This window comes from Phyllosticta citribraziliensis, assembly GCF_038025025.1.
Source record: "Phyllosticta citribraziliensis strain CPC 17464 chromosome Unknown J3D65scaffold_14, whole genome shotgun sequence".
NCBI lineage: Eukaryota > Fungi > Ascomycota > Dothideomycetes > Botryosphaeriales > Phyllostictaceae > Phyllosticta > Phyllosticta citribraziliensis.
This window is the reverse complement of record NW_027117351.1, coordinates 513807-539297: the sequence shown is the minus strand read 5'-3', so window position 1 is coordinate 539297 and position 25491 is coordinate 513807. Positions and strand designations below refer to the sequence as shown.

Genomic DNA, 25491 nt, shown 5'->3' with positions numbered 1-25491 from the left:
TCAAATGGCGTCGCTGCCCCGTGTATACGGCTACTGCGCCCCGTTCCAGAGTTGACGGCGGCTTGTCCAGCAACAGCGGGCCAACCACGTCGCCTGGAACTCAATTGCGCGTCTCGCGTCCATGGGCCCCGTGACCCTTGGCGGTGCATCAAACATGCCTCGAGATGGATAGCAATCAAATGCCCCCCGGGAGCGTCGATTTTGCCGCTGGCGGTGTTTTGTGGTGTGCGCCTGGGCTGCGAGGAGGGCGAGCTCACGTGTAGTCGGTGGTCGGGGATTCCCGTCCATTGCCCTGGTGTTGTGGCGGTGGAGTGGCGGCTCCAACGTGACTGTGGCTGGAGACGCCGGGTAACTGTGGCGGTGCCACTTCCTTGCCTCAGGTCCCGTTACCCAGCGAACGCCTGCCGCTGCATGTTTACCCACCTTGCTGCCCACTCTACCTGGCACACCTGTTCAGCAACTCTTCTGAAATTATTCACGCCACGTCCTTGTCATCCGGCCTCGAGCTTGCTATCTCTGCTTCTCCTACCCTTTTCCTCCCACCACCTCGACTGCGCCGCTTCCAAAGCTCCCGCGTGAGCTCCCGGCACCATGGCTGGGACATCGCTCACTGATCCGCCCTCCGTGACGCTCTCCTGTACGCCATCTTTCCGTGAACTGCCGTCAGCTGCTCTAACTCCGTCTTTTAGTTGCCAACAATTTTTGGGGAAAAGATGATGCTGGTGTCTCGCCGCTCTTGGAGCGCATGCACAACGCCAAAGTGACGGGAGATGAGATGAAGTCGTTCTACACCGGTACGTACTTGTACCCCATGCCCGGAGCCTGAACTAACAGTTGCAGCCCGCGCTCAAATCGAAGAGGACTATGCAAGAAAACTACTCAACCTAGCCCGGAAGCCGCTCGGCTCGTCCGAATGCGGTACACTAAAATTGTCGCTCGAATCTGTACGATCCGAAATGGAGTCCATGGGCAAAGCGCACCAGCAAATCGCCAGTCAAATGAAGTCGGAACTCGAAGAGCAGCTATCGGCCTTTGCCGGAGGCATGAAGGAACGCCGAAAGATTATCCAGGCTGGAATCGAGAAGCTTTTGAAAGTCAAAATGCAGCAAACAAGCGCCGTCAACAAATCGCGGGACCGGTATGAGCAGGATTGTTTGAAAATCAAGGGCTACCTGGCGCAGGGACACATGGTCATGGGCCAGGAGGAACGGAAGAATAAAGCCAAGCTGGAAAAGACCAAGATACAAATATCGACAAGCAGCCAGGAGTACGAGCAGGCTGTCAAAGTTTTGGAGGATACCACCGTTCGATGGAACAGGGAGTGGAAAAAAGCTTGTGATGGCTTCCAAGACCTCGAAGAAGAGCGCATTGACTTTATGAAGAGCAGTCTGTGGCAATTTGCCAACATTTCCTCGACCGTCTGCGAAATCGACGATTCTGTAAGTAGCCGCCCAGGATGTGGATCCAGTGCTAACGATTCAAAGGCTCTCGAAAGGATACGTCTTTCCCTCGAAGAGTGCGACGTGCAAAAAGACATTACCAACTTCATCAAGGACAGTGGGACCGGGCAGGAAATACCAGATGCACCCAAATTCATAGACTTTTGTCGTGGAGACGCAGACGACGTTTCGGAGACGTCGGAAGACAACAGCTACTCCGTGGCACAATTTCAAAGAACGATGAATCCCGCGTTCCGGAGCTCATCGCCGCAGCCATCTGTCTTCGAATCTCACCACGATCCGAACAACCCACTGGCCAGAGAGCTAGGCCACAAGGACTTGCATGGCACTGTACCCCATCCCGCCCAGGAGCCCTCGAGACGCTCATACAGCCAGGCGCAAGCGCTTCAACAGCAGTACACGAACCAATACGGAGACATTCCGGCTGTTCCTCACAATGCCTACCCCACGGACGGAATGACACAGTTTTGCCGCATCGCACCTCCGTCGGAACGAAGCTCTGTTGTACCAAGCCCAGTGCGGCCCGACAGTCGAGACTCTCGCAGCGATTATTCCAATCCAAACTCTTACACAAGCGGCGAACCCTTCAGTGGCGCCCCCTCGCCGGTGAAGCAACTTGAAGATCCTATCCCGGCTGGCCCAGGCGATCGTTCGATTCTCAAGAAGAGGAGTGGGATTTTCCAAGGCCGCAGTCCTTTCAAGAAAAAGGACAGGGAACCCGAGCCAGCCCCTGTGACCAACAGTCGCAACACTTGGTCTACACAGCAGCCGCTCTACAGTCGTCAAACTCGTGCATCGATGATTGCGGGCAATATCCGGGCATCTCCGAGCCCAGACCCTGATCCGGTCGACCCAAGAGCGAACTTCCAGCTCAACGTTGGAAAGAATGTGTTTGACGTCGCGCCTTCGCCGAAGAAATCTCCTACAAAACCTCCAAAGGACGACGGCGATATTCTAGCACAGGCTCTGGCTGAGCTCAAAGGAGGAGGCTCCAAGAAATCCGCAAGCCGCATTACAGCAGACCGATACGCCGGCATCACCAGAACGCCCGTAAGGACCCCTGCGCCTGATCTTAATCCACCTCCTGTGCTTGGTCAGGCAGGCTTGAATGCGGCAAAAAGTGGAACACCTCCTCCATCGTATGAGCAGCCAGTCAGCTTGCTCAGCGCTCCTCCGGGTGCCCACACGGCCAAGCAAATGCAACAAACAACGCAGAAGTACGTCAGCCAGACGCAAAAGATGTTCACTCCGCGCTCATCAGGCGGCTCGGCCCATTCCGCTTCTCGGACCAGCAACGATATCCCGCGTGCACTCAGCCCAGGAATTAACCGCGGTACAAGCCCTCGTCCTGGACTGCATGAGGCTCAGCAAGGAATGCGGTCCCCTCCCCATATGCAGGCGCAGATCCACCGTGGAGCCTCGCCAAACCATTTTGCAGCGCCTACCGCAAACAGACCTCGTGCTCAATCATCCAGCCCAATCAAAGGCCGCCCCAACGATGCATACTGGATGAATAATGCTCCCACAAATGTGCCGCGTGCCTTGTCGCCCAACCCGCAATTCTCGCGTCCAGGAAACCGCGGAGGCGCCACCTCTCCTGCACCACACTTTGCTCAACGACCGACCAGCAGCCACAGCAGTGGAGGAGACATGGCGCTGCAGCTGACCCCCACAACAAGTGGATCAACGTACGGCGGCAGTCAGCGCGGAGGCATGCCTCCAGCTTCAAGGCCCATGAGTAGCTATGGCGGCAGCAACGCCGGAGGAGCACTGAGCACGCGTGTGAGGAGCAAGAGCGTGGCCGAGGCGCGACCGCAAACAATGGTCCAGCCCGACCCAAGAGTGCTGCACTACGGTGAGTTGAGCCTTTCTGTCCTATTTCTTGCACTGCTAACACCACTGCGCCATAGCACGCGCCATGTACCCCTACGCGGCGCAGATTCCCGAGGAGCTCAGCTTCGCCAAACACGACATCCTCGCCGTCATCAAAGAGCAAGACGACGGCTGGTGGGCCGCCGAGATAGTCGGCCAGCCCGGCGCCTTTGGCCTCGTGCCCAGCAATTACCTGCAAAACTGCTGAATGCCGCTGGGCACACGGTAGGTGTGCAATAGCGGCACTTGCGCCGTTTTCGGTTTGTCTCATATTCCTCTTCTTCTCTTTTGCTCCCTTCCCCCTTCGTCAACTCAACTCTTCTCCCATCCACACCATCGTTTCCGAGCGAGCGAGCGAGCGAGCACATTCACGACGGTCCTTTTCATCACGCTTTCACGCAGCGACGAGCGGGCACTTCCTGTTGAAACTTTTTCGAGCGAGAGCGCATTTTTGGTTTTGCACGGGTGGGCGGCGGGCTGGCGGACGAGTCTCCTTTCCTCCCTCTTTTTTCCCATTGCGTGTTCAGTTTGATTCCCCCTGATTCGAGCTTTTGGTTAAGTGGTGCAGTGGATGGACGGCCTGGTTGGTCGTCGCGGGTGGTGGGAGTTGAGGTGCTTTCGTTGACAGATTGTTTTGCTTTACTGCTTCCCCTTTTCTCTCTCGCCTCTTTTCCTTCTTCGCCTGCCTTCGTGGTACCTACATAGTTTCTTGACTGTCTCTCGTTGTGGAAGGCAGTCGGTGTAGCAGATTTCCTTTGATGGTCGTAGAATGTGCGTGGCTCTTTTGAAGCGGGAATGGTTGGTGCTTGCCGTCCATGTGAAGTTTACGTTCAGCGTCATCGTGCTGCTTTTCCTGCCCGTAGATGTGCTCGAGAACCTTTTCATAGTGGCGTAACTTGGACGACGAGATTCTGGGATAGTGGCAGCTGAGCATCACGCCTCAAGACTACAAGACTATGCCAATGGCGTGCTGCGATTTTGAAAGCGTGGGGAGGTATTTGACATGGTCGATTTGGTTTCCAAGACTGCTTGGATGGCACTATCGCAATACTACATTGCACGTAGACGGCACCTACGTGCTCGCAAACGACCAACAATACTTTTTCCTTCCTCGCACCATCATGTCCCTCATATCCAACCTCCACTCCTCGCGCTTGAAAGGGTGACCCCAGCCACGCCATCCTCCATCCTACAACCTGGCACCCCGCACCCCAGCAGCGCCTGGCACGTCCTGCTCGAAATCGATGATGACTTTGAGAGCTTTCGTCTTGCTTGCGGCTCTGAACGTGTCGTACGCGGTCATGATGTCTGAGAAGGGAAAGGCTGGCGTGAGTGTGTTAGCGGTGGGCTTGGGTTTGTCAGGAGAAGGGGGGTTCGTACTATGCGTGATCAGCTTCTCAGCCGGCAGCTTGCCGGCGGCGAAGAGCTTGAGCAGCATGGGCGTCGTGACGGTGTCGACGAGGCGCGTCGTAATGGCTGTTCACATCGGGACGAGTCAGTCAGTCAATCAATCAGCCGCTCTACTGTAGGTCTGGGTTGAAGCAGGACCGGGAAGTGGAAGGGGTGGAAAGACCAGGGGAACAGGGGCTTTGACGACCGTACCAATGTTTTTACTCCACAGCTTCTCGAGGTGCAAATCCACCTTCTCGCCATGCACGCCCACATTCGCAATGACGCCCCCGGCCGCCACGAGCTCCTGGCACAGCGCAAACGTCTGCGGCACGCCGACCACCTCCATCACGGCGTCGCAGCCGCGGCCCTCCGTCAGCCGCTGCACCAGCGCCACCGCCTCGTCTGGCTTCGCCGTGTGCTGCGCGCCCATGGAGCGCGCCACGGCCAGCCGCTCCGCGTCCAGGTCGACGACGACGACGAAGCTCGGGCTGTAGAGCTGGGCTGTGAGCAGCGCGGCGAGCCCGACGGGCCCGGCACCTACGATCGCGACGCTGCTGCCCGGTGTGACCCGGCTGTTCAGCGCGCCGCACTCGAGGCCCGTCGGCAGCGTGTCGCTCAGCATGACGAGCGCCTTGAGGTGGTCTTCGTCGTCGAGGTGCGCTGCCGACGACGACGACGATGCCGCCGGCACGCGGTGCAGGCTGTTGTCGGCGTGCGGGATGCGCACGTACTGCGCCTGCGTGCCGTCAATGGCGTTGCCGAGCACCCAGCCGCCGTCGTTGTCGTCGGCGGTGCAGTTGGAGTGCATGCCGCGGCGGCAGTGGGCGCAGCTGCCGCACACGGTGATGCAGCCGACCAGCACGGCGTCGCCGGGCGCGAAGCGCGACACGTTGGACCCGGTGGCCGTGACGATGCCGACGCCTTCGTGGCCGAGGACGCGGCCCGGCGGAACGGAGGGCACGTCGCCTTTGAGGATGTGGAGGTCGCTGCCGCAGCTGATGTTTGGAGTTAGTGCGTGTTTTTGCCGCTGTCTCTGAGAAAGAGAAGGAGGCCGTATGACTTACATGGTCGAGTATACCATCTTCACCACCGCGTCCGCTGGCTTCTTGATCGTAGGCACCGGCCGCTCCTCAATCGCAATCTTGCCCACACCATTGTACACGAGCCCCTTCATAGTTTCCGTCGTTGGCGCCATAGCGACGCAGACGAATGCTCCTCAATTCAGGGCGTCAGCTAGACCGAGATGAACTTCAACAAATAGCTCTTGCAATCGCAGTGACGATATCGAGCAATACGAATCATCCACAAGCAGCCACGGGCAGCAAAGAGACCAAAAGCTCAGAAGCACTCAATCCAAACAAAGAAGAGACGCAACCAGACCATATAAACGCCGCCGCATCTCGGTCGAAGGGGAGTAAAGCAAGCACTACGCCGTCGAACAGCGGCGCAGCGGCAAGGATGCCATGAGCCATGCTTGTGCAGTTTGTGGGGCGAGCAGGGGATATCCCCGGGGCCGCTTTTGTGTGAGGAGACTGATTGCTCGCTGACGGATCTGACGGATGGCGCCGGGGGTGGCGCTTTCGGAGGCGTCCCGCTGCCGAGTCGGCATGGGTAGCTGTACATCGATACATGAGGATGTGCCGCTGTGGTATCGTCCTGTATCTCTTGTGGGGCTGGGTTTATGGTACGATTGCGCTAATCTGCCACCTTGACTGGAACCGGTATTATCGCACAGGGTGCTGGAGCCGTATCCAGTGTGCTGCAACATATGTGGAGGGATAGGGAAGTACGTACAGCTGTTGATGTTGTTGAGGCAGGGTTCCTTGTGGTGAGGTTCTGCAGAGTGGAGTGGACGCGGGGTAAGCAACAAGTGGAAAAGAGGTTCCTTGAGGAAGTCGATCTGCACTCTGCCTGCATGGTTACTGCATATGAAAAGGGGCCTGTCTTGCTGGCTGTCTGGGTGGTTAAGTGCGGGCGCTGAAAAGGACGACCAGTCGAAAAGAGAGGGCGAATGGGAAGGTCAGCGGACGTGAACGGAGTTCCCCAAAATGTCGTTGGTAGCAGAAATTGAACTTGTTTTTGGGCACTCAAGTACACCGACACGAGCCTACTCCACTGTTCCAGTAGGTAGTTGCTCATCCTTTCCGTCTCAACTCCGTTCCAACGCAGACCTCTACATGTACCGAAAACGAAAGATCCGCGGGACTGCAAGGCGGACCGGACCACGCACAAAACCAGGAGTGGGGTGCAGGAAAATACCAACAGGAGCCCGAAGCTTCGCAGCTCCCGGGCAGGAAGACCAAGAAATGAGATGTTGTTTGCTCTATAATGCCCAAACAGTGCGGGTATTAAGTGTGTGTTCTGTCGGTCCCAGAAAGCGCTGCAAATGGCCGCTATGCGCTATGTAGAACAGATGGAAGAATAGGGAAACCATTGCCTGTAATGTGCAGAATGCGAATAAGGCGTGGTGTGTATCGACGAGCCCAATAGGAGTAGAGTTCATAGCTCAGGTCATGTAGTACTTGGGGCCTTCGCCGCCCATGGGACAGGTCCAGTTGACGTCTTGGCTTGGGTCCTTGATGTCGCAGGTCTTGCAGTGAACGCAGCTGTAGTCATGTTAGTATTGCGCAGAAGGCACTGGATCGCTCGACTTACTTTTGGGCGTTGATTTGGAACCTGACGCCCAATTCCTTGCTGTCGTCCTCGACATACTCATACACACCGGCGGGACAGAACCTGTTCTCTACGCCCTTGTACTTGGGCCACTCCATCTTGGCGTGCTTATCCCAATCTTTGACCTGCAGATGCACCGGTTGATCCTCTTCGTGGTTGGTGCCGGACCGACTGACACTGGTCAGGATGTCAAAAGTGATCTTTCCGTCGGGCTTGGGGTATTCAATCTTCTTGCACTCGTCGGCAGTCTTGGTGGCAGCGTGATCCGGTTTTCCGTGATTGAAGGTCCACGGCTCCTTGCCGCGCAGCACAAAGGCCGCCAGACCGGAGTACATTACTCCGCCGTAAAGACCGAGAGGCGTGTGGAACGACGGCCGCATGTTGCGAACCTCTTTCAGTTCACTCCAAATTGTCGACTCGCGCAGCTTGTCCTCGTAGTTGTAAAGAAATATCGAGCCTTCATCGGAGTTTGCGCTAAGGGCATCATAGGCGGCTTCGGCAGCAAGCATTCCAGACTTCATTGCTGTATGAGTGCCTTTGACCTTTGGCAGATTCAGGAATCCAGCCGTATCTCCGATGAGGGCTCCACCCGGGAAAGCACATTTGGGAATAGACTGGAATCCTCCCTCGTTTAACGTGCGAGCAGCGTAGGATATACATTTGCCGCCCTCGAGGTATTGCCGGTAGAACGGGTGCGCCTTCATCTTCTGGAATTCGCCGTACGGAGAAAGCCATGGGTTCGGGTAGTCCAGACCTACGACAAGACCTATGCTGACCATGTTGTCACCGAAATGGTACATCCATCCACCTCCGTACGTATCGTATGGTAGCGGGTAGCCGAGAGAATGCGCGATGAGACCATTTTGGAACTTTTCCGGCGGAATTTCCCAGACTTCCTTGATCCCCAGTCCGTATGTTTGATGCTCGGAGTCCCGTCTCAAGTCGAATTTCTTGATGAGCTGCTTGGTCAAGCTGCCGTGGCAACCCTCACCCAAGAGGGTGCATCTCGCGTGGAATTCCATGCCGCGCTCAAACGAGTCCTTGGGTTTGCCGTCCCTACCCACACCTTGATCGTTTGTCGCGACGCCCTTTACCGATCCATCAGCGTTGTAGAGCACCTCGGATGCAGAAAAGCCCGGGTATATTTCGACACCAATTTCTTCAGCCCGCTCTCCCAACCACTTTACGAGCTGATTCAAGCTGATGATGTAGTTTCCGTGATTGTTCATCTGAGGGGGCACCGGGAGCCACACGTTGTATTTCTCAGTCAGGAAGCGCATCTTTTCCGACTTGGCGGGAGTGGCATGTTCGAAGCGGTTCGGGTTGTCCTCTGAGAGCCAGTCTGGCAGCAGTTCATCGAGAGCGCTGGGTTGCAGGACGTTGCCAGACACCATATGGTCCCCTATTTCGCCCGCCTTTTCAAGCAAGAGGACTCGGAAGTCTTCGTTGCCAGCCTCGTTGGCCAATTGCTTCAGCCGTATGGCGGCGCAAAGTCCGGCGGGACCACCACCGATGATGCAGACATCGACCTGGTCGCTTTCACGGTCGATGGAGCTGGGGTCGAATTCTTCGTCGACGTCGGCAAGTCTGGCGCGGGCAGTATTCGAAAAGGCCCTCCTCTGGCCAGCGATGCGGAGGGCGGGCCTGTAGGACTGAAAGAGGCATCTTGCAGCCGAGCATGTGGCGGGCGCTGATCTTGATGCGGCGGATCTTGTAGCGAAGCGGAGGGCATTGGCCGAGTCTGGTGCGAGGGAGCGGCGCAAGAGCGACGACGAAGCTATCCTGGAAGCCATGACGAGAAGTGCAGAGGAGCTCCGGGCACGAGCATCAGTCGCAGCGCAGGTGGATGCCGTGGGTTGGAGAATGGATAAATGCGCTATGACGATTTCTGCGGACGCGGCCGAGGTTCGCTGAAAACAGTTGCAGGGATCGCCGCGCGCACCCCTAGGCTTGTGAAGACGGCCAGCCATACACCAAGCGGCCGATTGTCAGCCACCAACATCACCTCATCATCAACACCACCATCCAACTGGCCCAGCCCGACGTCGGCACCGCGACCTTTCCATCCGATACCGCTCCGGTGGCTACAGACGGAGCTGCCATGCGGTCTCGCAACCACCAAACATTACGTTTCGATTCATCCATCGGCCGACGCTGTTTCTGCTTCTTGCCCTGACGAACTCGGCCTGCCGCTAACAGACATCAGTCTTGCCTCAAGGGGAATGACAGGAAGCCCAGACGTCTCCTTCTGGAAGCAAGAATGCAAAAAGAGCTGGGAACAAAAGAAGCTTCGAATGCGCCAGTCCACGCCCCGTCTGGATCCACGTCGCGCCCAAATGCCCTTTCCACATGGCCGCGATGCCACACTATCCCCATGTCCAGTCCCTGCTTCCACCATGGCTGAAATGCACCAAAACGTGCTCATGAAGACCTGGAAACGTCCACCCTCAGGGCTCTCGCACACGCGCTTTCCTCTCTGTCTACATGTATAACTGCAATATCATCGTCTTCGCCCCATCTCCTCCTCTCTCGTGTCGTCTGCATAACCTCACTCCAGTCACTCGTTTCAATCATGTTGGTACACGCCGTCGAGCTTCTCAAAGCCAGATGGGGAGCAAGGCAAAGCTCCAACAAGCAACCCACCACGCCATCTCGCGAGAGCAAGCTCCAGCAGCTCAAATCGTTTGCTTCTCGCACCAGCCCACTCAATCCCTTTGGTCGTCGCAGCCACCACTACCGTCGAGCTGCCAAGCAAGAATCGATTCCCCCTTCACCCCCATCTCCTGTGCCAGACCGCTCGCGGCTGAGCTTCACCGACTTTGATGTTGCCACATCAGGGGACTACTGGCCCGATCTCAAATGGTCCGAACACCCCATCACTGGCGGTCTTCCACGAAGTCATACGACCAACGACATCACGCAGCTGGCAAGCCGTGTCGCAGAGGCCGACTGGCGAGAAAGCCCTCCGCCTGGCCGCCAGCCCCTCCGACACCATCGCCGCGGCGGCTCCCTCACCAGCTTCCCCTACGCCAACGAGTTTGCCTCGGAGGGCCAATGCCATCTTCCGCCCGCACCAAGCCCTCCCCCCATCCCACCAGCCTCAACAGCAACACCGCCAGATGAAATCCGGCCCCCTTGGCTCTTGAACCACTCACCCCCTGCCCCGCGCCGCCTCGCCAAAAGCCCCATGCCTCTCCGCTCCTACACGCAGCCCAACCTGCTGAGCACCATTTCCGAGACGCAAAAGGCAAACCACTTTACCGTCCCGCACCGCACCGTGTTCCGCGAGGAGTTCTCCGCGTCGCCGTCGCCAGTCAGGCGCTTGAGGCACTACCAACTGTATCCGCCGCCTGCGCCGGCAGCTCCGCGCAGCGCAATGCAAACGGCGGCTGTACCGACGCATCAGCGCCGGCGCCTGTCAACGCGAAGACGCCCAACACCTAAGCTCGCGCCTCCCAAGCCTACGCCGCTCGCCGAGTTGTTTCCAGACGACGACACTCCCGACTATTACGACGTCGTCAACGCCTACACCAACGACGGACCGTTCGACCGCGAGACACCCGCCGCAGCCTCCATCACAGCCCGCCAGTCTGCCCCCTGGCCCACCAAGGCTCTCCGCCGCGACTCTGCTGCCGCGCTCGACCAAGACGACGCCGACGCCGACGACGAAGACGCCACTGTGTCGTGGCCAAGCCCTGCGCACACGTTCGCCGCGCACTGGCAGGCGCCCATGTCGTCGCCCATGCCCGCCGCCCCTCCCCACGACGCCAATCCTCGCGCACCCCAGCACCAGCATCAGCACCAGAACCGGCAGCCGCACCACAAGCAAAAGCAACAGCAGCAACAGCAGCAGCAGCACGGCACAACCCGCCACTCCTCACGTCCCGCATCGCTGTCCTTGTCCCCGCCCCTGCAGTCTCTCTCTCCTACGCTCCCACAGGCGGCGGCTGCCGCCGCCGCCGCTTTCCACCTGCCGTCGCGCGCGCGCTTGTCGTGTGAGTCGGTGCGGCCGCCGTATGCGAGTGGAGAAAGCGGAGGTGATGGCGGCGCGTACGCGGGCGAGAGCGCGGCGTATGCGGCGGCCGCGATGCCGATTGGCGTCGCTATTTGATGCGGCGGCTGTGGCGTGCGTGCCGTGCCTGCAGTCTTTTATTTGTTGGCGGCCCGGACGACGCGACGCGACGGTACTGTTTGTCCCTGTTTCTGTTTTTGGGTGTGTTGGTGTTTTGAGGGGGCAGGTTTCTGACTCCCTCCCTCTCTCTTACGCGTAGGGGATGCTTTTGGCAAGGAGCGTCAGTCTGTCGTGTCAGTCGTTCTTTTTCTTTTCTCTGTTTTCTCTGTTCTGTCTGTCTCGCTTTGTTCCTTTCTTGCTTTCCTTCTTGGTTCGATTTGGAGCCCCTGATAACCGACATCATCGACAGTACGTGATAGAGACAAACAGCAGAATCGGCTTTTCGGTACGTCATACGTGGGAATACACAGGTAGGATCGGATGGCGTATGTTATTGGACGGACACACAGATAAGACGAACAAATAAATACACAGGTAGATACTTTGAGTAAACGACGTATGACACATGACATATGCTGTTCTTCTCTCTGGTCTGATCAGCTGTGCTGTGGTGAGGTGAGATGAGATGGGATGAGGTGAGGTGGGTTTAGGTTGTTCAAGATACATTGCCCGAAGACTCCATTGTCTGGTATCTATCTAGCAGGATGCTTTTTTTTATTCAAGGTACGCGGGCATCGAAGGGGCAACCCTCGCCGCAGCCCGGCTACTGCGGGTGGTCTGCTCCGCCCGTCCATCCGTCCACATGTCAGGCAGATCCGTCTCGTAAACGCCAAACAAAAACGCCATGCTACTGTCGCCCAAGCCGCAGCAGTCCCAATGAGCACCAGCAAAGACTCCCACGCCACGACACCGAAAAAGAAGCGGAAGAGAAGCAAAAGAAGAAGAAGAAGAAGAAGAAGAAGGACGGTCTACCAACCAGCATCCCCCTTCCCTCTTCCCCCCCTCCGGCCCCACCCCGCAGGGTCACCGCCTACTCCTATTCTTGATAAACTGGCCAATCTGCTCCGTCTTCGTGATGAAGAGCAAGCGCTTAACATCGCTATCCCAGCTCAGGACGCCGATGGCCTTGGCGTAGTCTCTGATATCGCGATACTCGTCCCAGTCCTTGAAGTCCTTCATGAGGAAGCCGTCGATGGCCTGCATGCGGTCGCCCTCGATCTGCCACAGGCGGATCTGGTCGACGACGGTCGGGGGCAGGACCGGGTTGCGCCGCTGCATCTGCGGGTGCGCGTACGTGTCCAGGTACGAGATGATTTGGTCCGCCGTGATGCCCAAAGTGATGGCGCGCTGCACCGACTCCTTGGTCAGCTTGCCCGAGACCAGGTTGGGGAAGCGCGTTTCCAGCGTCACGAAGAGGTTGAGCACGGCGATTTGCAGCTCCGATGACGTGTAGGCGTAGAGTCGGTAGTTGGTCTCGATGATGATGTAGCCTTTGCTGGGCGCGCCGCTGGAGCTGGTGACATCCGAGGTGGATGACGCCGTGAGCGCGGTCGAGATGGATTCGGTGTTGCGGAGGGCCGCCGCGTCAGATGTCAACGTCGTCGCGAGGCGGGTCGGGTAGAAGCGTGGTTGGTTCTTGGGACGCAGGACGATGCCAAAGTCGTTGAGATCGTCGAGCATTTGGAGTTGGGTAGGGGAGAGAGGTGCGGTGCTGTAGTCCTGGCCCAGCTCAAGACTACCTAGCATAAAGAGGAACGACAGCACGTCGACTTGGTCCATTTTCAACTGTTCATTCGTTAGCAAACATGGCCAATCGAGACGGATGGCACAAGTACCGTTGGTGCAGAGTCCAGATACACTATCAAGAGACTCCAGACCTGCGCGTTGACCTCTTGGAGCAAGAACGAGAACCCAGCCTTTGTGATGACGGTGCGACCGAATTTGGTCTCGACAAAAGTCCCCATTTCCAGAAGAGTCTTGGTGCCTTGACTGATGCCACTGCCGCCCGCCATGCCAGTCCCGGTGCTGCCAACCATGTAATACAATATGGCCTCCCATTTCCGCCGCGCGTATTGGTCTAGTTCCTCTATGGATATTCTATGGTGGGGTGCTGTATCGCAGGGTACGCCGAATGAACGATGGTTGCCTCCGCCGGTGAGGGCTTGTCTGAGAGAGTTTTGGAAGCCGCTGGAAAGGCGATAGGCGCGAGCACCAGACGGCTCCGGAGTTTGGGCGACAATGTGGAGGGCTTCAAGAACGGATATGGCCTTGTCTTTTTCTCTGGTAGCTGTCAGCGATCTGGTCATGCTATGGCACAAGAGACGAACCCTTTGGAGTCTGGGCGAATCCAATTGTCGAGCTCTGCGGCTGAGAATGGTCCCGTCATGTACAGCATGGCCATGACGATCGTCTTGGCTGCAGAGAAACCTGTCAGCTCTGGCATCAAAAGAGCATTTTCAAGTCGGCGACAGACCTAGATGCGGCAGCATGCGGCGGAAGACGGCCAATGCCGTGGATGGTTGCTGGTAGAGCCGCTTGTGGGTGAGGCCAGGCTGCTGCTCGAGGTATTCGAGCGCTTGGGAGGAAGAGGCCGACATGGCGGTGGGACGGCGAACTCATTCAGAGTGTTTTGCTAGCTTGGGATCATCGTTGGCTGAGAGAGGTGGTGGAAGATGCGCGAGCTGGATGCCAGGATCAACGCCATGTAGGGCTGAACCAGCAGTGCCCTGACTAGCGTGCCCTCCCCTCGCCGGTTGCCGTCCCGAGGTCCATGACGTCTAACCCTTCAACACCATTGACCATTTCCATCAAAACAACAAAATGCGATCCAACCAAAAAATCCAAGGCTTTGTGGAATCTGTCTGGCGGTCATTCCAGTCCGGTTCAGGGCTTGAGCCACGGTAGGACGCTTCTTGGATTGATAAGACGCGAACTGATTTATCGCGCGCCTACAGGCTGTTGAATAACGTATGTAACCGAAATGCTTCATTTTGACAATCAGATGAATGCTCCCAGCCATTAACTGCTTGTCCTTCATTTTATTTTGTATCCCACTACAGAGGTGACTGACACCTTAACAGCTCCGAATCACCGGCGCCCGCCTGGGCTGTGTTCAATTTCAACTGCAGATTGAGCAGCAGCACACGAACCGTCTAAAGACACTGCACGGAGGAACTATTGCCAGCATGGGTAACAATACTCAAGCAGTTCAAAAGCTGGTCAAAAGCTAAAGATTCGCCCTACAGTCGATCTCGGCGGCTCTCTCGCAGTGGCATCCCGCGGCCTCTTCGCAACAGGCGTTTCGACGGACATTAATGGTGAGCCACAAGCGTAACGACCATAGAATGGGGGAAGATTGACTTCTCTCAGTGTCGTATCCAAGCTCTGGTGGAACGATTGGCCAACTCATCCAGGGAGAGGCGCGTTGCGACAAGAGTATGTCTCCAAAAAGACATTGGATGGAATTGAGATTGACTAATTTGATGGCAACAGTCGGTCGAAAGCTTGCATTTACCACCGTCCATTTCACCAACGAAAAGAACCTAGTGTTTGCAAGGGGCAGCCACACCAAGTAAGTCCAAGAAATTGATGGAAGATTCATGAATGCTAGATGCTGATTGCCATGCAGGTACGTGGAACTGGCTTGGGAGGACAAAGCCAACAAGGTCAATGAGCTCAAAGCGGCAGAGGCAGAACCTGAGAAGGAACAGTAGAGTGTGTGCAAACTAGACTTAGAGCACTGGATGCAATGTTTGCTTATTTGAGAGAACAAATGCATTCTCTCCGTCATGCTGACAAGAGATACAGATATGCTGATGTGCCACTTGCAGAACTTTCAGCCAGGGACAAGTCAAAAGCAAACCACCAATATAGCATTACAAAAGATGTGATTTTGAAATATGACGAGAAACCAAGGCATTGAATAGAAAGATGGAAGCTTTCGAGACCCACTGTGATGTGGTATCAAATATCCTCGGAGACCAACTCACCCCAAGCGCAATCATGCCGATCCATCAAGAGAAGCTGCCCCTACTTGCTTTGCGCAGCTCTGTGCGCAATAGAATCCAATTCGCTGATTTCGTCCAGCAGATTGCACGTCTCAGCTGGGCTTGCAATCCAAGCCGTGGTGCAGGCCAGGCGAGCTTTGAAATCATTGGCACCTGCCGATAGGAACTGGTCGCCGACGTGGAGCGTCTTGTTTCCTTCGATGCCTCCATAGAATCGCTGGCAGGCGAGAACACCCCAAGACTTGTCGCCAATGTCGACAAAGACATCGTTGCCGCCGTTGAATGCGCAAAATGGTAGACGCCGACCAACAGGAGACATTTCCTGGCCAAATTAGCAGAGGCGCAGATTGCGGTCATGGACCGTACCAATATCTTTTGCGTCACCATCACAGTCTCCTCCAGCTGCTCACGAGCAAAGCGGTTTCCGGCAGTAGGAACGATACCAACAGCGCGCTCCTTGCGTATCACGTCTGCGGGCAGCCTCATGTTCCTGACACATTCCTTCAGCGCAGACTCTGCAACATCCAACAGCTCTGCCACGTCACCGTCGGTCCACGACTTCATCTCTTCGAGAATCCAGTCCGGTCTTGGCACATAGTTGAGCAGGTGCTCTTCTACTCCAGAGTACTTGAAAAGATAGCTGCTCTCGCCGCCGAGCACAATTAGGTTTTGCTTGTAGTCGGTCGGCATGTCAGACTGCTGTATTGCCTCGAGGAGGCCATGCAGACGCTCGTGGTAGCGCCGAGCCTCGGTGTAGCCTGCTGCAGTTACAATGCCGATCCTCGTGCCCTTGCGCATGAGCTCGAGAATGCGGGGAATCACGGGGTTGTCTGGGGTCAGGCTCTGCCCGTCATCGTACAGGGTGACATCACCATCAAAGGTGATCAGGTCGAGCGGCCCGGCCCGCACCAAGGACATGACCTGGGCGGTATTGAGAATGAGGCGGACGTCGTTGAAGGAAGGGGCCACAAATCGGCGATGGCTGATGAAACGTCGAGTGTCTTGGTAGACGAAGGCATCGTGGAGGAGCAGCGGCGTAAAGAATTTGGAGACTGCTGGGACCAGCAGCTTGAGTTTGGAGTTTTGCTCGGTCCCCGCTCGTTGGTGCTTGACTAGTCAATGTTTAGAAAAGAGTAGCACCTGACAGGTGTCATGGGGACAAACTGTGGTCGTTGATGAGCTCTTCGACGTCGCGCATAATCTCGGCATATCTGCGATGGGCAATGGAGGCCATCTTGTCGGTGCTGCCCTCATGGTGTGGGTCAAAGACGGCGGTCGGTTGCGAGTGCAGCACAAATGGAACAGCCAGCAGACCCTGAGGCGGAGATTAGGACACGCAACTTTTGGTTGAGAGGCACTGCACCTTGATCCATTCAATCTACCAAGGGATTAGCATTGAGCGTGTTGAGGCGTGGGGGAAGAGAATAGGTACCAGTTGGTCTCGTCGGTGAGTCTGTCGGTACTATCAGCACAGTGCGGCCAAGCGCGGACAGGACAGCTATACGGACCTTAAGAGCATCTGAATGGGATTGATTAGCAGCGGAGCATAGCGCAGGGCGAATTGAACTCACATTCGACTCTGTATCTGGTCGTCATTTTGGCAAGGTGGTTAGGAGGAGAGAGAAGGGGGGTTTGACAGAAGTCGACGTCTCTTTGCCTCTCCCATCGGGCGGCACCGATGTCACACGCGCAGGGATCGTGTCGGTGCACGGTGCACCCCTGACCTCGAGCGCCAAAGCTCTTATCGATAGGCATCAGATTGGTCGCTAGCGGGAGCCGGGCATGCTGGTCTTGGTTTGCGACGACACGACGCGCTCTCAACACCACCTCGACATCCAACGCGCCGCCCACCTGCCCCTTCACTAAACTCGTCTGCGCCGCCATGGGTGACTCCGATCTGTCTGGCAGCCATGGCAGCTTTCCACTGGCCTTGCGTCCTTTGCCCTCCGAAAGCGACCAGGAAGAACCGCTCATGTCGCAGCTCGCGCGCATTTCACAGCAGTTTGGGCAATACAGACATATGGACGAGGAGAAGCTCAGGCAAATGGCAGCAAACCAAGAGGCTGGCATCGTCGAGTCGGAAGAGCAGGATGAAGAAGACGACGACGCCGACGACGTCAAGAAGCGGATAGAGCACATTCGCCAGGTCAAGGCCGACATGTTCAGGCACATCAAGTACGTCCTCGAGTATTCCACTGTACACACGACCATGTCTCACAAATCCCAGTGATGCTCAGCAAGAAATCCTCTTCACCATTGATTTCCTCGGCCTCCTACTCTCCAAAGACAGTCCGCGCGGCGCAAATTATCTATCGCCTGCCCTCAAAACCAGTGGCGTGCCGGAAGGCTCTTTTTCGTACGACAAATGGCCATTGAAACAACCGGAGGAGCGTGAGAAGAAACAGCGGGATCTTGTGGCTAAGGGCTGGACTATGGAGGGCCTTGGGTCATCGGCAGACTCGCTGCTGCAAGCTGCCACGAGGCTGGAAAAGGAGGTGCGCAAAGAGACACAATACTGGAGCCAAATACTCTCCATCACCGGGAGAGGCTGGTCGCTTCGCAGGTTTCCTCGCGAAAGAGGGACCTTGGGCGTCCAATTTGGATTCTCCGAAGCCACGGATCAATTCAAAGCACGCGGCTTCGCTCCCCTTCGAGCCAAGGATGACGGCGCCATCATCTTGGATGAGGCGCTCGTGCAGAAACCAAAGGCAATTCGCGTCCGAATCGTCCAACAGGGCAAGACGCTGGGATCATCACATCAGAACCGGCTGCTGCTTGCCCCACAAAGCGACCTTGAAATCGAAGACTTGATCAGACGTGCGCGAGACTCGTTGTTTGAGCAAGAGCTCTTTCAAGAGATGACCATGGAATCACGACATCTACTCTCGCACAACGTCCGTCTTCGAGACCGCGTCATCATCGTGCCCATCAAGTCGCCCCAAGCAGACGAATTGAAGGGCCCGCAAAAGGAAATTCACATTGACCTTGTCGGCCTGGAAGACTTGGACGAAACATCTCCAGACCATTCTCAGGACGGTCTGGCAGAAGACATTGCTCTGGCGCTCCGCCTCTTGCTCACACACGCATACAACCAGCGGCTCAAGCGGCGCTCTCAGCCTCCCCCTCCCCTGACAGATCGCAAGCGGCCAGACCTACCCGCGCCCATCATCCGCACTCTCCTCCACTACGTCTACCACTACATGGCCACCAATGCGCTCCGAGCATATCTCGGCGGCCTCGGGCAAGCCATGTCTCGCGCTGGGCTGTCATTCAGCACAGCGTTGACTCCGGCCCACGCCTCTCTCCCCTCCTCCCTCACGACCATACCCACCACCTCCGCCGGCTGCAGCATCCCCGTCCTCGACGCCCTCCTCTCAACGCTGTCACGCCCGCTCTCTACCAGCGCAACCATCCACCTCCCGTACCCCTCACAATCAGAACCCCCCGCCGCCGCCGCCGCCGCCGCCGACCACCACCAGCCCATCACCATAACCCTCCGCACGCTCGTCGCCCTACCCACCCAAGGCACCGACTTCTCTGCCACGCTGCCCCCCTCACTGACATCGCTGCTGTACCCAGACCAAACAGCAACAGCAGCAACAACAACGCCGGCGTCGCCACACCCCCGCCCCCGCTCGCTTTCCTTCGACACCTTCGCCGACCTCGCCGACTTCCTCGACCACGCCCTCGTCGTGCACCTCGCGCACGCCGTCGTCGCACCACACGCCGCCGCTCCGCCCGGTCGCGTCGCCGTGCCCAGCGAGCGCGCGGCCGAGGTCTGCTTGCTGCACGCGGCCGCTGCTGATAGGAGTGGCGGTGGCGGTAGTGGCGGTAGTGGCGGTGGTGCTGCGAGGAAAAAGAGCAACGCTGCAGACGCAGCGACGGCCGAGACGAAACTGTCGACGTGGTTGTCGTGGGCGGACAGGGAGTTGGGCGTGCGGTGGTGGGGCGGCGGCGCACCACTGGAGCAGCAGCAGGCCGAGGACACGGCCGTGTGGCGGATGGACGACGCCGCCGCCGCCGCCGCCGCCGGCAGCAAAAGCAGCAGCAGCAGCAGCAGCAGCAGCAGCAGCAGCACGACACTCGTCGACGCCGTCAAGGCGTTTGCGGCGAGGCGCGCGGTCGACGCGGTCGACAAGCAGCGGCGGCAGGAGAAGCAGAAGGGGAAAGAGGAGACGGCGGAAGCGGCGGGGCTGCCGCACGTGAAGATGGAGATGTGAAGGGGATGAGGGATGGGTAGGAATCGAAATTCCAACGTCTGCGTTCTTGGTGGTGTATGGTCAGGAAGGGGGCGTGCGTGGCGTGTGTACAGATAGAGAGAACACAGACGCTAAGGGGGTAAGGGGTGAGGGGTAGCCAGCCTAAGGCGAGACGACACGAAAGCCATAAAAGGACGAAACAAACTGAGCACTCCATTGGATTAGATCCACCACCTATCCCATCCGTCCGTCCGTCCGTCCGTCCAACCATCCATCGACGTCTATGACCGCCGCGCAACACCATATTCCCCTTCGCTAGACGCAGTCCAACCACACAATCTACCTCCCCATCACCATCCCATCCCCATCCCCACCCACCACACCCCTCAAAAAGACCAGCCCAGCCAAGCCGAACCCTACATCCCATGCCCCGTCCTCTGCACGCGCGCCTCGCCAACGACGCCGCCCTCGCCCACCCCGCCAACAAACTCCTCCCGCAACAAGACGTCGCGCCCCGCTTCACCGTCCCCCTCACCCCCGTCCTCACCCTCCCCCTCACCAACCGCACGGCTCTCACCCTTTCCCTCGCCAGCAAGCACCTCACGCACGACAACGCTGCCGTCCTCCTGCGCGCGGCCGCCCAGGTACGCCGTGATCTTCTCCGTGGTCGTCTGGGTCGCCTTGTCGCCTTCGCTCTCTGCACCAGCAGGGGCAGCGGCGGCGGCAGCAGCGGGCGGCACGACGATGTCCTGCTGGCCCGTCTGCGTCGTCGAGTCTGACGTCGACGAGGCGGTGGCGTTGGTCGGCTGTTTGGCGAGGAGGGGAGATTGTTCGACGGGCTCGTCGTCGCCTGCCGCTGTCTCTGATTCAGCTTGTGTCGACGACTGCGGCGCGGCTGTGGTGGCAGCGGGGCGCGTCTCGTCCTGCTCTTCTCTCGTTGCTGGTTCGGCGGGTTTGGCGTCATCCGCACCCTCATCACTCGGCTTGACATCGACGACGGGCTTCGTCTCGCCGTCTACATCACCGGGCGCCGGTTGCGGGTCCCGCGGCACCTGCGTCGCAATCTCCTTCGCCTCCGCCGAGCCATCCTTCTCCTCGCCCGCACGCGCAGCACTCAACTCGGGGACATCCAGCGCGCCGTCCTCATCAATCGCAAAGACAGTGATAGCCTTGGCAAACGACAACGCAACGGGCTTCTGGGTCGACTCCGCAGGCGCAGAAGCCGCAGCACCAGCACCAGCACCTGGACGCCTCCTCGCCGGCCCCTTTGCACGGCCCTTGCGCGCATCAGCCAGCGGCGCCTTCTCCTTGACCTCGTCCTCCTTTTCTTCCTTCTTCGGGCCCTGCGGGCCCAGCTGCAGACGCGATTCCAAATTGCTCAAAAAGCCTGCCTTGAGGGCGGCAATCTTACTTCCGCCAGGGCGCGAAGGGACAGGGGGTTTGGGTTTGGTGACCGGCGGCGCGGCGGCAGCGGCTGCATCGTCGGCCGTGGCCGTGTTATTGCTGCTGGCCGACGAGACCTTGGACAACGGGACCGCTTCGTCAGACGGCTTGTGGGCGGGGCGAGCCGGGCGGACTGGAATCTGGGGCTTGGGGCGGTCGGGGAGGATAGGCGCTGCTTTCTTCTCAACGGGCGACTCGCCGGGCTTCGCGCGCGCGGGTCGCGCCGGTATTTGCGGTTTGGGTGGGGCGTCGCTGACTGCCGACTTTGGTTCAGACGGCGACTCTTGCTCCTGCGGCGCGTTGACCGTCGTGACGAGCTTCAGCTCGTCGGGCGTGTCCTCCCAAATGTCGCGGCTGGGGAATCTTTGCTGCATGCCGGGTCGCGAGGGCATGTCTGCGAGCACATCCTTATTCAGGTGAGCAAGGCGTTTGGCTTGGTCAGGAATGAAAAAACTTTGCTGTTGTGGTTGGTCTTTGGGCGCCGCATCAGCCTTGCGCTGCTGCTCCCTTTCAGGCTTTTCAAACACCTGTGACGACTCGAGCGACGCAGTGCCCGAGGCCGGCTGAGACGGCACTTCGGGCGTTTGGACCTCCGCCTGCAACTGCAAGCTGCTCGGCGTGTCTTCCCAAACGTCCTGGCTGGGGAAATGGTGGCGCGCTAGCTCCGGGCGCTTCAACTTGTCAGCAGCCGTGAGCGGCTTCTCTACAGGCTTCTCGTCCTCTTCTTCAGGGAAAAGCGGCTCATACTCCTTGACGCCGTCAAGAGGAGTGTTTGAGCGGTCTTCGGCATCGCCCTGGCTTCTCCAGCGCGAGACGCTGGTGGGCCGGCTGGTCGATCTGCTCCCAGACCGGCGGTGATACTCGCCGCCCTCCTGGCTAATCCTACGTTCATGCTCGAGCTCGGCCGGCACCGCCGGCTGCTGGTACTCGCCGCCAGGCGTCTGATGCCTCTTGAGCTCGTCGGAAGCGAGGACTGGCGTCCCGCGGCCGTCTTCGGTGATGAAGCCGCCGTGCTCCTCGCCGTTGCCACCCTCGGGACCCAACTCGTCGTAGTCGATGCCAGGGCCGTGCATCTCACTTCGGGGATGCGCGGGCGGGTCAATGTGAATGACATTTCCCTCGTCGTCGTGCTCAATGGCGCTGCCGTCGTCGCCGCCGTCCAGGGCCTGCTCGGCCACCATTTTGGTCATGCGGAGCGGCGACTCGGCGTGCGTCTGGGAGCTGCGAGTGCGCTCCTTTGGCGGCACGGATTGCGGGCGAGGGGAAGTCATGCGCGAGGCATACTCTTCAGAAGCCATGTAGCCAATCTCCTCGCCAGGAGTGGCCGTGACAGCCGGGGACGCGCCTAGATGCAGACGATTAGCTTGGACAGAGGTCGAGATCGACCCGAATCAATATTGATCGTACCCATTCCAACACCCTTGTTGGCACTCTCCTGCACCAGCTTATTCAACTGCTCGCTGCTCAGGGTCCACTCCCTTCTATTTTCCTGTATGGCCGGGCCATACGCGCCCTGCGCCTCCCGCGCCGCGTCGTCTGGATGAGTGGCATACCACTTCCTCTCCAGGTCATCCGTGGGCTTCAGCCCGTGGCCATGCATGCCATAACTACCAGGCGGGCCCGCAAAGGGGCGACCATGGAGCTTGGCACTGCTGCTGCCACCATTGTTGAAATATCCGACGCCCGTCGACGGGGCGTTGCTATGTAGCGAGGGCGTCGGGGCCTGGACGTCTCCCGCATTCGGGTACATGGGCACCTGCAAGCCAATCTCGGGGATGCCGTGCTCCTCGTCCTGCTGGTACAGTGACGTCGGACGCGAGCTGCGGCCCGTCGACGAGCCGCTCCTCGAGTGGCCTCGAGAGTGGCCGCCGGGGAAAAGATCGGGCTCGGACGGCTTCTTGCCCAGGCCAGCAGCAGCCACCTGGGCCGAGTCGGCGCGCGTCACGCCGGCAATCCTCGACCGGTTCGTCGACTGCGGCAGCGACGCCGTGGGAGCGTACAGCTTCAGGCCCTCGGCATCCCTGGTTTGCTGCGGGGCATTCTCATCGATGGGCGGTGTGTCGAAGGAGGCATACTCGCTGCCCTCCTGGCCAATGGTGGGTAATGTGACGCTCGGTGGGCGAGCTGGGAGATCGGAAGCGGAGGGGCGCTTGCTGTGGTTCGTACTCGAGCCGTTGATGAACGAGGGGTCGTTGAGGGGCGAGCGGGCAAAGTTGTCACGGTTGGGGGAGATGGAGCGCTCGGTGCTGCGCTTGGGACGAGGAGGGATGCTGGGCATGGCTGTCGAGCCGTTGCCGTTGGCGTTGGCGTTGGGGTTTTGCTGCTGAGGCGTGGAGCGAGCTGGACGAGGAGGGATGGTCGGGGCAGCCATGATGGTGACGATGATGGGTTATATGCTAGAGGAATAAATGTCGGGTTGCAAAGACAGCTGAGATGAAGGGAATCGAATGCTGGAGGATGGCAATGACTGATGAAGTAAGATGAGAGAACTGAAGACTCTATTCAAGGCTACTCTAAGAGCTATCTATATACTGCTAAAACTGCCAGGGGGAGCAGTAGCTAGTACCAACTGCTGATAAGTCCTAAACTCATTAAGATGTGTGAAGCTAATAGATAAGTATATCTTAACTAAAGTAGTAAGTTATTATCTAGATAAGCTATAGTTATCTAGGTAAACTGTAGCTAAGATGATATAATAGGAGACTACTTAGTATTATTATATAGGACTACTAATATACCCCCTAGGATAAGAAAAGAGATAGTTATAGTAGAGTAGATATATAAGTAGTTATATTAACTAAATAGAAAACTTACTATATTAGTCTATACCTAATAAGGTTATAAAAGTAGTAGTACTTAACTATTACTAATACTTTAATAAGCCTGTCCGCAATTATCTTATTAGTAGAGATATAAGAGATAGTTATAGTTCTATCTATAACTACCTACTTAATATACTAGTAGTATAGATTAATATATTTTATAGCAGTATTAAACTCTATACTATTAGTAAATTAGACAGCATTCTTATTATTATTATAGAGCTAGATTAGTTAAGTATTAAGGCCCTTATAACCTATTTTAGTAAGAACTTAAGTTATCTAGATATTATAATAGGTATACACGCGCCTATATAAGCACTAGGGCTAGTATAGATGAACCTAGTATTATATAGTTATAGGAAGTATAAGCCTCACCTTAGGTAGCAGCCTACTATAGCTTAGGCTAAAACCTACAGGCTGGTACTAGCTACTACAGCCTAGTACTAGCTACTATAGCCTTAGGAAGATACTATATAACAGCCTATTAATACCTTACCTTTATAACTTACCTAATAATAACTAAGGACCCTTATATAAAGGATAAGAGGTAGAATAGTATAAAGGAAGGACTAGGAAATATATAGGTAGTAAGTATCTTTTATATTTTATTCTTTTAACTTATTAGATTTAATTAAAATATATATATATTCTCTAGTAGTTTACCTTTAGCTCTTACCTATATAATAAGAAATCTATAAGTTATAATAGATATAAAAGATTATTTTAAGTTTTAGCTCTATCCTACTTCTTTACCTATAAAGGTGTTATAATATTTAACCTAAGTAATATTATATATAGCTATAGTCTTATATAAGACTACTTATTACTTTTCCTTAGTAAATCTAAGTCGTCTTTATTAGGTGCATTAGTATTATCTAAGGACTAAGGAGTATTAAGTATATATTAACTATAGAAGTCTTTAGTTAAGGCTATAGAGTAGTATATAAATATTTAGAAGGTGTCCTATCTATAACCTACTTAAGGGACATTCTAAGTAGAAGACTATAAAGATAGTATAGCTAAGAATAAAGCTAATATATCTAGTACTACTAAAGGTATTAGTACTAGTTAATTAACCTAATAAGATTTATATAAAGGAACTAAAGATTTATATAATACTAGATACTTATTAAATAATAATAAGAGAGGACCTACCCCTATTCTCCTATATAATTTCTACTTAGTCCTAGTAGTAGAGGTAAAAGAATATACCTAAGACCTAGGGTTAACTTATACAGTTTAAGCTCTAGTTATAGAGGCATTTATAAAGGTACCGCGCTTAGATATTAATTAATTTAAATCTAAGATTGCATCCTTAAATAAGTCTTAAGTATAGTAGTAACTAAACTATATATAAAGGTAAAACTAGGCTCTTAAGTAAATGCTCTTAAACTATACTAATAGACTTAGAGAAGTTCTAAGGGAAGGATATATTAGGCCCTTTTTATTAGCTTAGTACTTAAGACCTATTACCCTCTCTTAAGATCCTTCTACTAGTAGAGTTATAAGGACTCTTAGACCTCCTCCTAACTATATAAGGGAAACTACTACTAAAACCTCTACTTTATCTTTAAGTAGTAAGAAATACTAAAGTAGTAAGGTTCCTAATCC

At 56.1% G+C, this 25491-nt stretch overlaps 10 protein-coding genes across 10 annotated transcripts; 4 read left to right on the top strand and 6 right to left on the bottom strand.

Annotated features, from left to right (window-relative positions):
- Window positions 1-591: 591 nt before the first annotated feature.
- On the top strand, window positions 592-3540 carry J3D65DRAFT_672100 (uncharacterized protein; the record flags this gene model as incomplete). Its single annotated transcript, XM_066803448.1, has 5 exons — window positions 592-637; window positions 690-794; window positions 841-1439; window positions 1485-3315; window positions 3371-3540. 5 exons carry the CDS (start codon window positions 592-594, stop codon window positions 3538-3540), a joined length of 2751 nt encoding a protein of 916 aa, XP_066650558.1.
- Window positions 3541-4287: 747 nt separating this feature from the next.
- J3D65DRAFT_640844 (alcohol dehydrogenase) lies at window positions 4288-6067 on the bottom strand. Its single transcript, XM_066801833.1, has 4 exons — window positions 5789-6067; window positions 4935-5719; window positions 4713-4808; window positions 4288-4655 (listed from the first exon to the last, which is right to left on the bottom strand). The coding sequence occupies exons 1-4, from the start codon at window positions 5917-5919 to the stop codon at window positions 4522-4524; spliced, it is 1146 nt and encodes a 381-aa protein (XP_066650557.1). The 5' UTR covers window positions 5920-6067; the 3' UTR covers window positions 4288-4521.
- On the bottom strand, window positions 6009-6274 carry J3D65DRAFT_640841 (uncharacterized protein). The gene has a single exon (XM_066801832.1). It carries the CDS (start codon window positions 6194-6196, stop codon window positions 6023-6025), a length of 174 nt encoding a protein of 57 aa, XP_066650556.1. The 5' UTR covers window positions 6197-6274; the 3' UTR covers window positions 6009-6022.
- Window positions 6275-7314: 1040 nt separating this feature from the next.
- On the bottom strand, window positions 7315-9281 carry J3D65DRAFT_640838 (uncharacterized protein). The gene has a single exon (XM_066801831.1). It carries the CDS (start codon window positions 9188-9190, stop codon window positions 7376-7378), a length of 1815 nt encoding a protein of 604 aa, XP_066650555.1. The 5' UTR covers window positions 9191-9281; the 3' UTR covers window positions 7315-7375.
- A 688-nt stretch (window positions 9282-9969) lies between these two features.
- J3D65DRAFT_607383 (uncharacterized protein) lies at window positions 9970-11508 on the top strand (the record flags this gene model as incomplete). The annotated part of the gene is made up of 1 exon (XM_066798501.1): window positions 9970-11508. One exon carries the CDS (start codon window positions 9970-9972, stop codon window positions 11506-11508), a length of 1539 nt encoding a protein of 512 aa, XP_066650554.1.
- Window positions 11509-12407: 899 nt separating this feature from the next.
- On the bottom strand, window positions 12408-14109 carry J3D65DRAFT_640835 (putative TFIIH and nucleotide excision repair factor 3 complexes subunit). Its single transcript, XM_066801830.1, has 4 exons — window positions 13883-14109; window positions 13737-13824; window positions 13245-13689; window positions 12408-13194 (listed from the first exon to the last, which is right to left on the bottom strand). The coding sequence occupies exons 1-4, from the start codon at window positions 14004-14006 to the stop codon at window positions 12433-12435; spliced, it is 1419 nt and encodes a 472-aa protein (XP_066650553.1). The 5' UTR covers window positions 14007-14109; the 3' UTR covers window positions 12408-12432.
- Window positions 14110-14195: 86 nt separating this feature from the next.
- Window positions 14196-15316, top strand: J3D65DRAFT_640831 (acyl-coenzyme A thioesterase-like protein 13). Its single transcript, XM_066801829.1, has 7 exons — window positions 14196-14309; window positions 14364-14376; window positions 14490-14598; window positions 14655-14726; window positions 14779-14844; window positions 14902-14980; window positions 15038-15316. The coding sequence occupies exons 1-7, from the start codon at window positions 14230-14232 to the stop codon at window positions 15120-15122; spliced, it is 504 nt and encodes a 167-aa protein (XP_066650552.1). The 5' UTR covers window positions 14196-14229; the 3' UTR covers window positions 15123-15316.
- A 2-nt stretch (window positions 15317-15318) lies between these two features.
- J3D65DRAFT_152664 (IMP-specific 5'-nucleotidase-like protein 1) lies at window positions 15319-17039 on the bottom strand. The gene is made up of 7 exons (XM_066794102.1): window positions 16988-17039; window positions 16925-16935; window positions 16849-16869; window positions 16780-16794; window positions 16581-16731; window positions 15783-16528; window positions 15319-15738 (listed from the first exon to the last, which is right to left on the bottom strand). Exons 1-7 carry the CDS (start codon window positions 17010-17012, stop codon window positions 15439-15441), a joined length of 1269 nt encoding a protein of 422 aa, XP_066650551.1. The 5' UTR covers window positions 17013-17039; the 3' UTR covers window positions 15319-15438.
- A 187-nt stretch (window positions 17040-17226) lies between these two features.
- J3D65DRAFT_579477 (subunit 17 of mediator complex-domain-containing protein) lies at window positions 17227-19938 on the top strand. The gene is made up of 2 exons (XM_066797695.1): window positions 17227-17591; window positions 17644-19938. The coding sequence occupies exons 1-2, from the start codon at window positions 17299-17301 to the stop codon at window positions 19634-19636; spliced, it is 2286 nt and encodes a 761-aa protein (XP_066650550.1). The 5' UTR covers window positions 17227-17298; the 3' UTR covers window positions 19637-19938.
- A 544-nt stretch (window positions 19939-20482) lies between these two features.
- Window positions 20483-23544, bottom strand: J3D65DRAFT_688100 (altered inheritance of mitochondria protein 21; the record flags this gene model as incomplete). Its single annotated transcript, XM_066803862.1, has 3 exons — window positions 22466-23544; window positions 20586-22403; window positions 20483-20499 (listed from the first exon to the last, which is right to left on the bottom strand). Exons 1-3 carry the CDS (start codon window positions 23427-23429, stop codon window positions 20483-20485), a joined length of 2799 nt encoding a protein of 932 aa, XP_066650549.1. The 5' UTR covers window positions 23430-23544.
- Between the last annotated feature and the right edge of the window lie 1947 nt (window positions 23545-25491).

Excerpts from the sequence above, each read along its gene's own strand:
- J3D65DRAFT_640841 (XM_066801832.1), bottom strand. The coding sequence starts at position 6,196 with ATGGCTCATGGCATCCTTGCCGCTGCGCCGCTGTTCGACGGCGTAGTG.
- J3D65DRAFT_640831 (XM_066801829.1), top strand. The coding sequence starts at position 14,230 with ATGCGATCCAACCAAAAAATCCAAGGCTTTGTGGAATCTGTCTGGCGG. Across the intron at positions 14,727-14,778 it reads CGTTTCGACGGACATTAATG|TGTCGTATCCAAGCTCTGGT; the intron begins GTGAGCCACAAG and ends GACTTCTCTCAG. Across the intron at positions 14,845-14,901 it reads AGAGGCGCGTTGCGACAAGA|TCGGTCGAAAGCTTGCATTT; the intron begins GTATGTCTCCAA and ends TGATGGCAACAG.
- J3D65DRAFT_640844 (XM_066801833.1), bottom strand. The coding sequence starts at position 5,919 with ATGGCGCCAACGACGGAAACTATGAAGGGGCTCGTGTACAATGGTGTG. Across the intron at positions 5,720-5,788 it reads AAGATGGTATACTCGACCAT|CTGCGGCAGCGACCTCCACA; the intron begins GTAAGTCATACG and ends TCCAAACATCAG. Across the intron at positions 4,809-4,934 it reads GCTGTGGAGTAAAAACATTG|CCATTACGACGCGCCTCGTC; the intron begins GTACGGTCGTCA and ends CGATGTGAACAG.
- J3D65DRAFT_640838 (XM_066801831.1), bottom strand. The coding sequence starts at position 9,190 with ATGGCTTCCAGGATAGCTTCGTCGTCGCTCTTGCGCCGCTCCCTCGCA.
- J3D65DRAFT_640835 (XM_066801830.1), bottom strand. The coding sequence starts at position 14,006 with ATGTCGGCCTCTTCCTCCCAAGCGCTCGAATACCTCGAGCAGCAGCCT. Across the intron at positions 13,825-13,882 it reads CCGCATGCTGCCGCATCTAG|CCAAGACGATCGTCATGGCC; the intron begins GTCTGTCGCCGA and ends GTTTCTCTGCAG. Across the intron at positions 13,195-13,244 it reads ATCTGGACTCTGCACCAACG|TTGAAAATGGACCAAGTCGA; the intron begins GTACTTGTGCCA and ends ACGAATGAACAG.
- J3D65DRAFT_152664 (XM_066794102.1), bottom strand. The coding sequence starts at position 17,012 with ATGACGACCAGATACAGAGTCGAAT. Across the intron at positions 16,529-16,580 it reads AGAGCTCATCAACGACCACA|TCAAGCACCAACGAGCGGGG; the intron begins GTTTGTCCCCAT and ends AACATTGACTAG. Across the intron at positions 15,739-15,782 it reads TGGTGACGCAAAAGATATTG|GAAATGTCTCCTGTTGGTCG; the intron begins GTACGGTCCATG and ends TAATTTGGCCAG.
- J3D65DRAFT_579477 (XM_066797695.1), top strand. The coding sequence starts at position 17,299 with ATGGGTGACTCCGATCTGTCTGGCAGCCATGGCAGCTTTCCACTGGCC. Across the intron at positions 17,592-17,643 it reads GACATGTTCAGGCACATCAA|TGATGCTCAGCAAGAAATCC; the intron begins GTACGTCCTCGA and ends CACAAATCCCAG.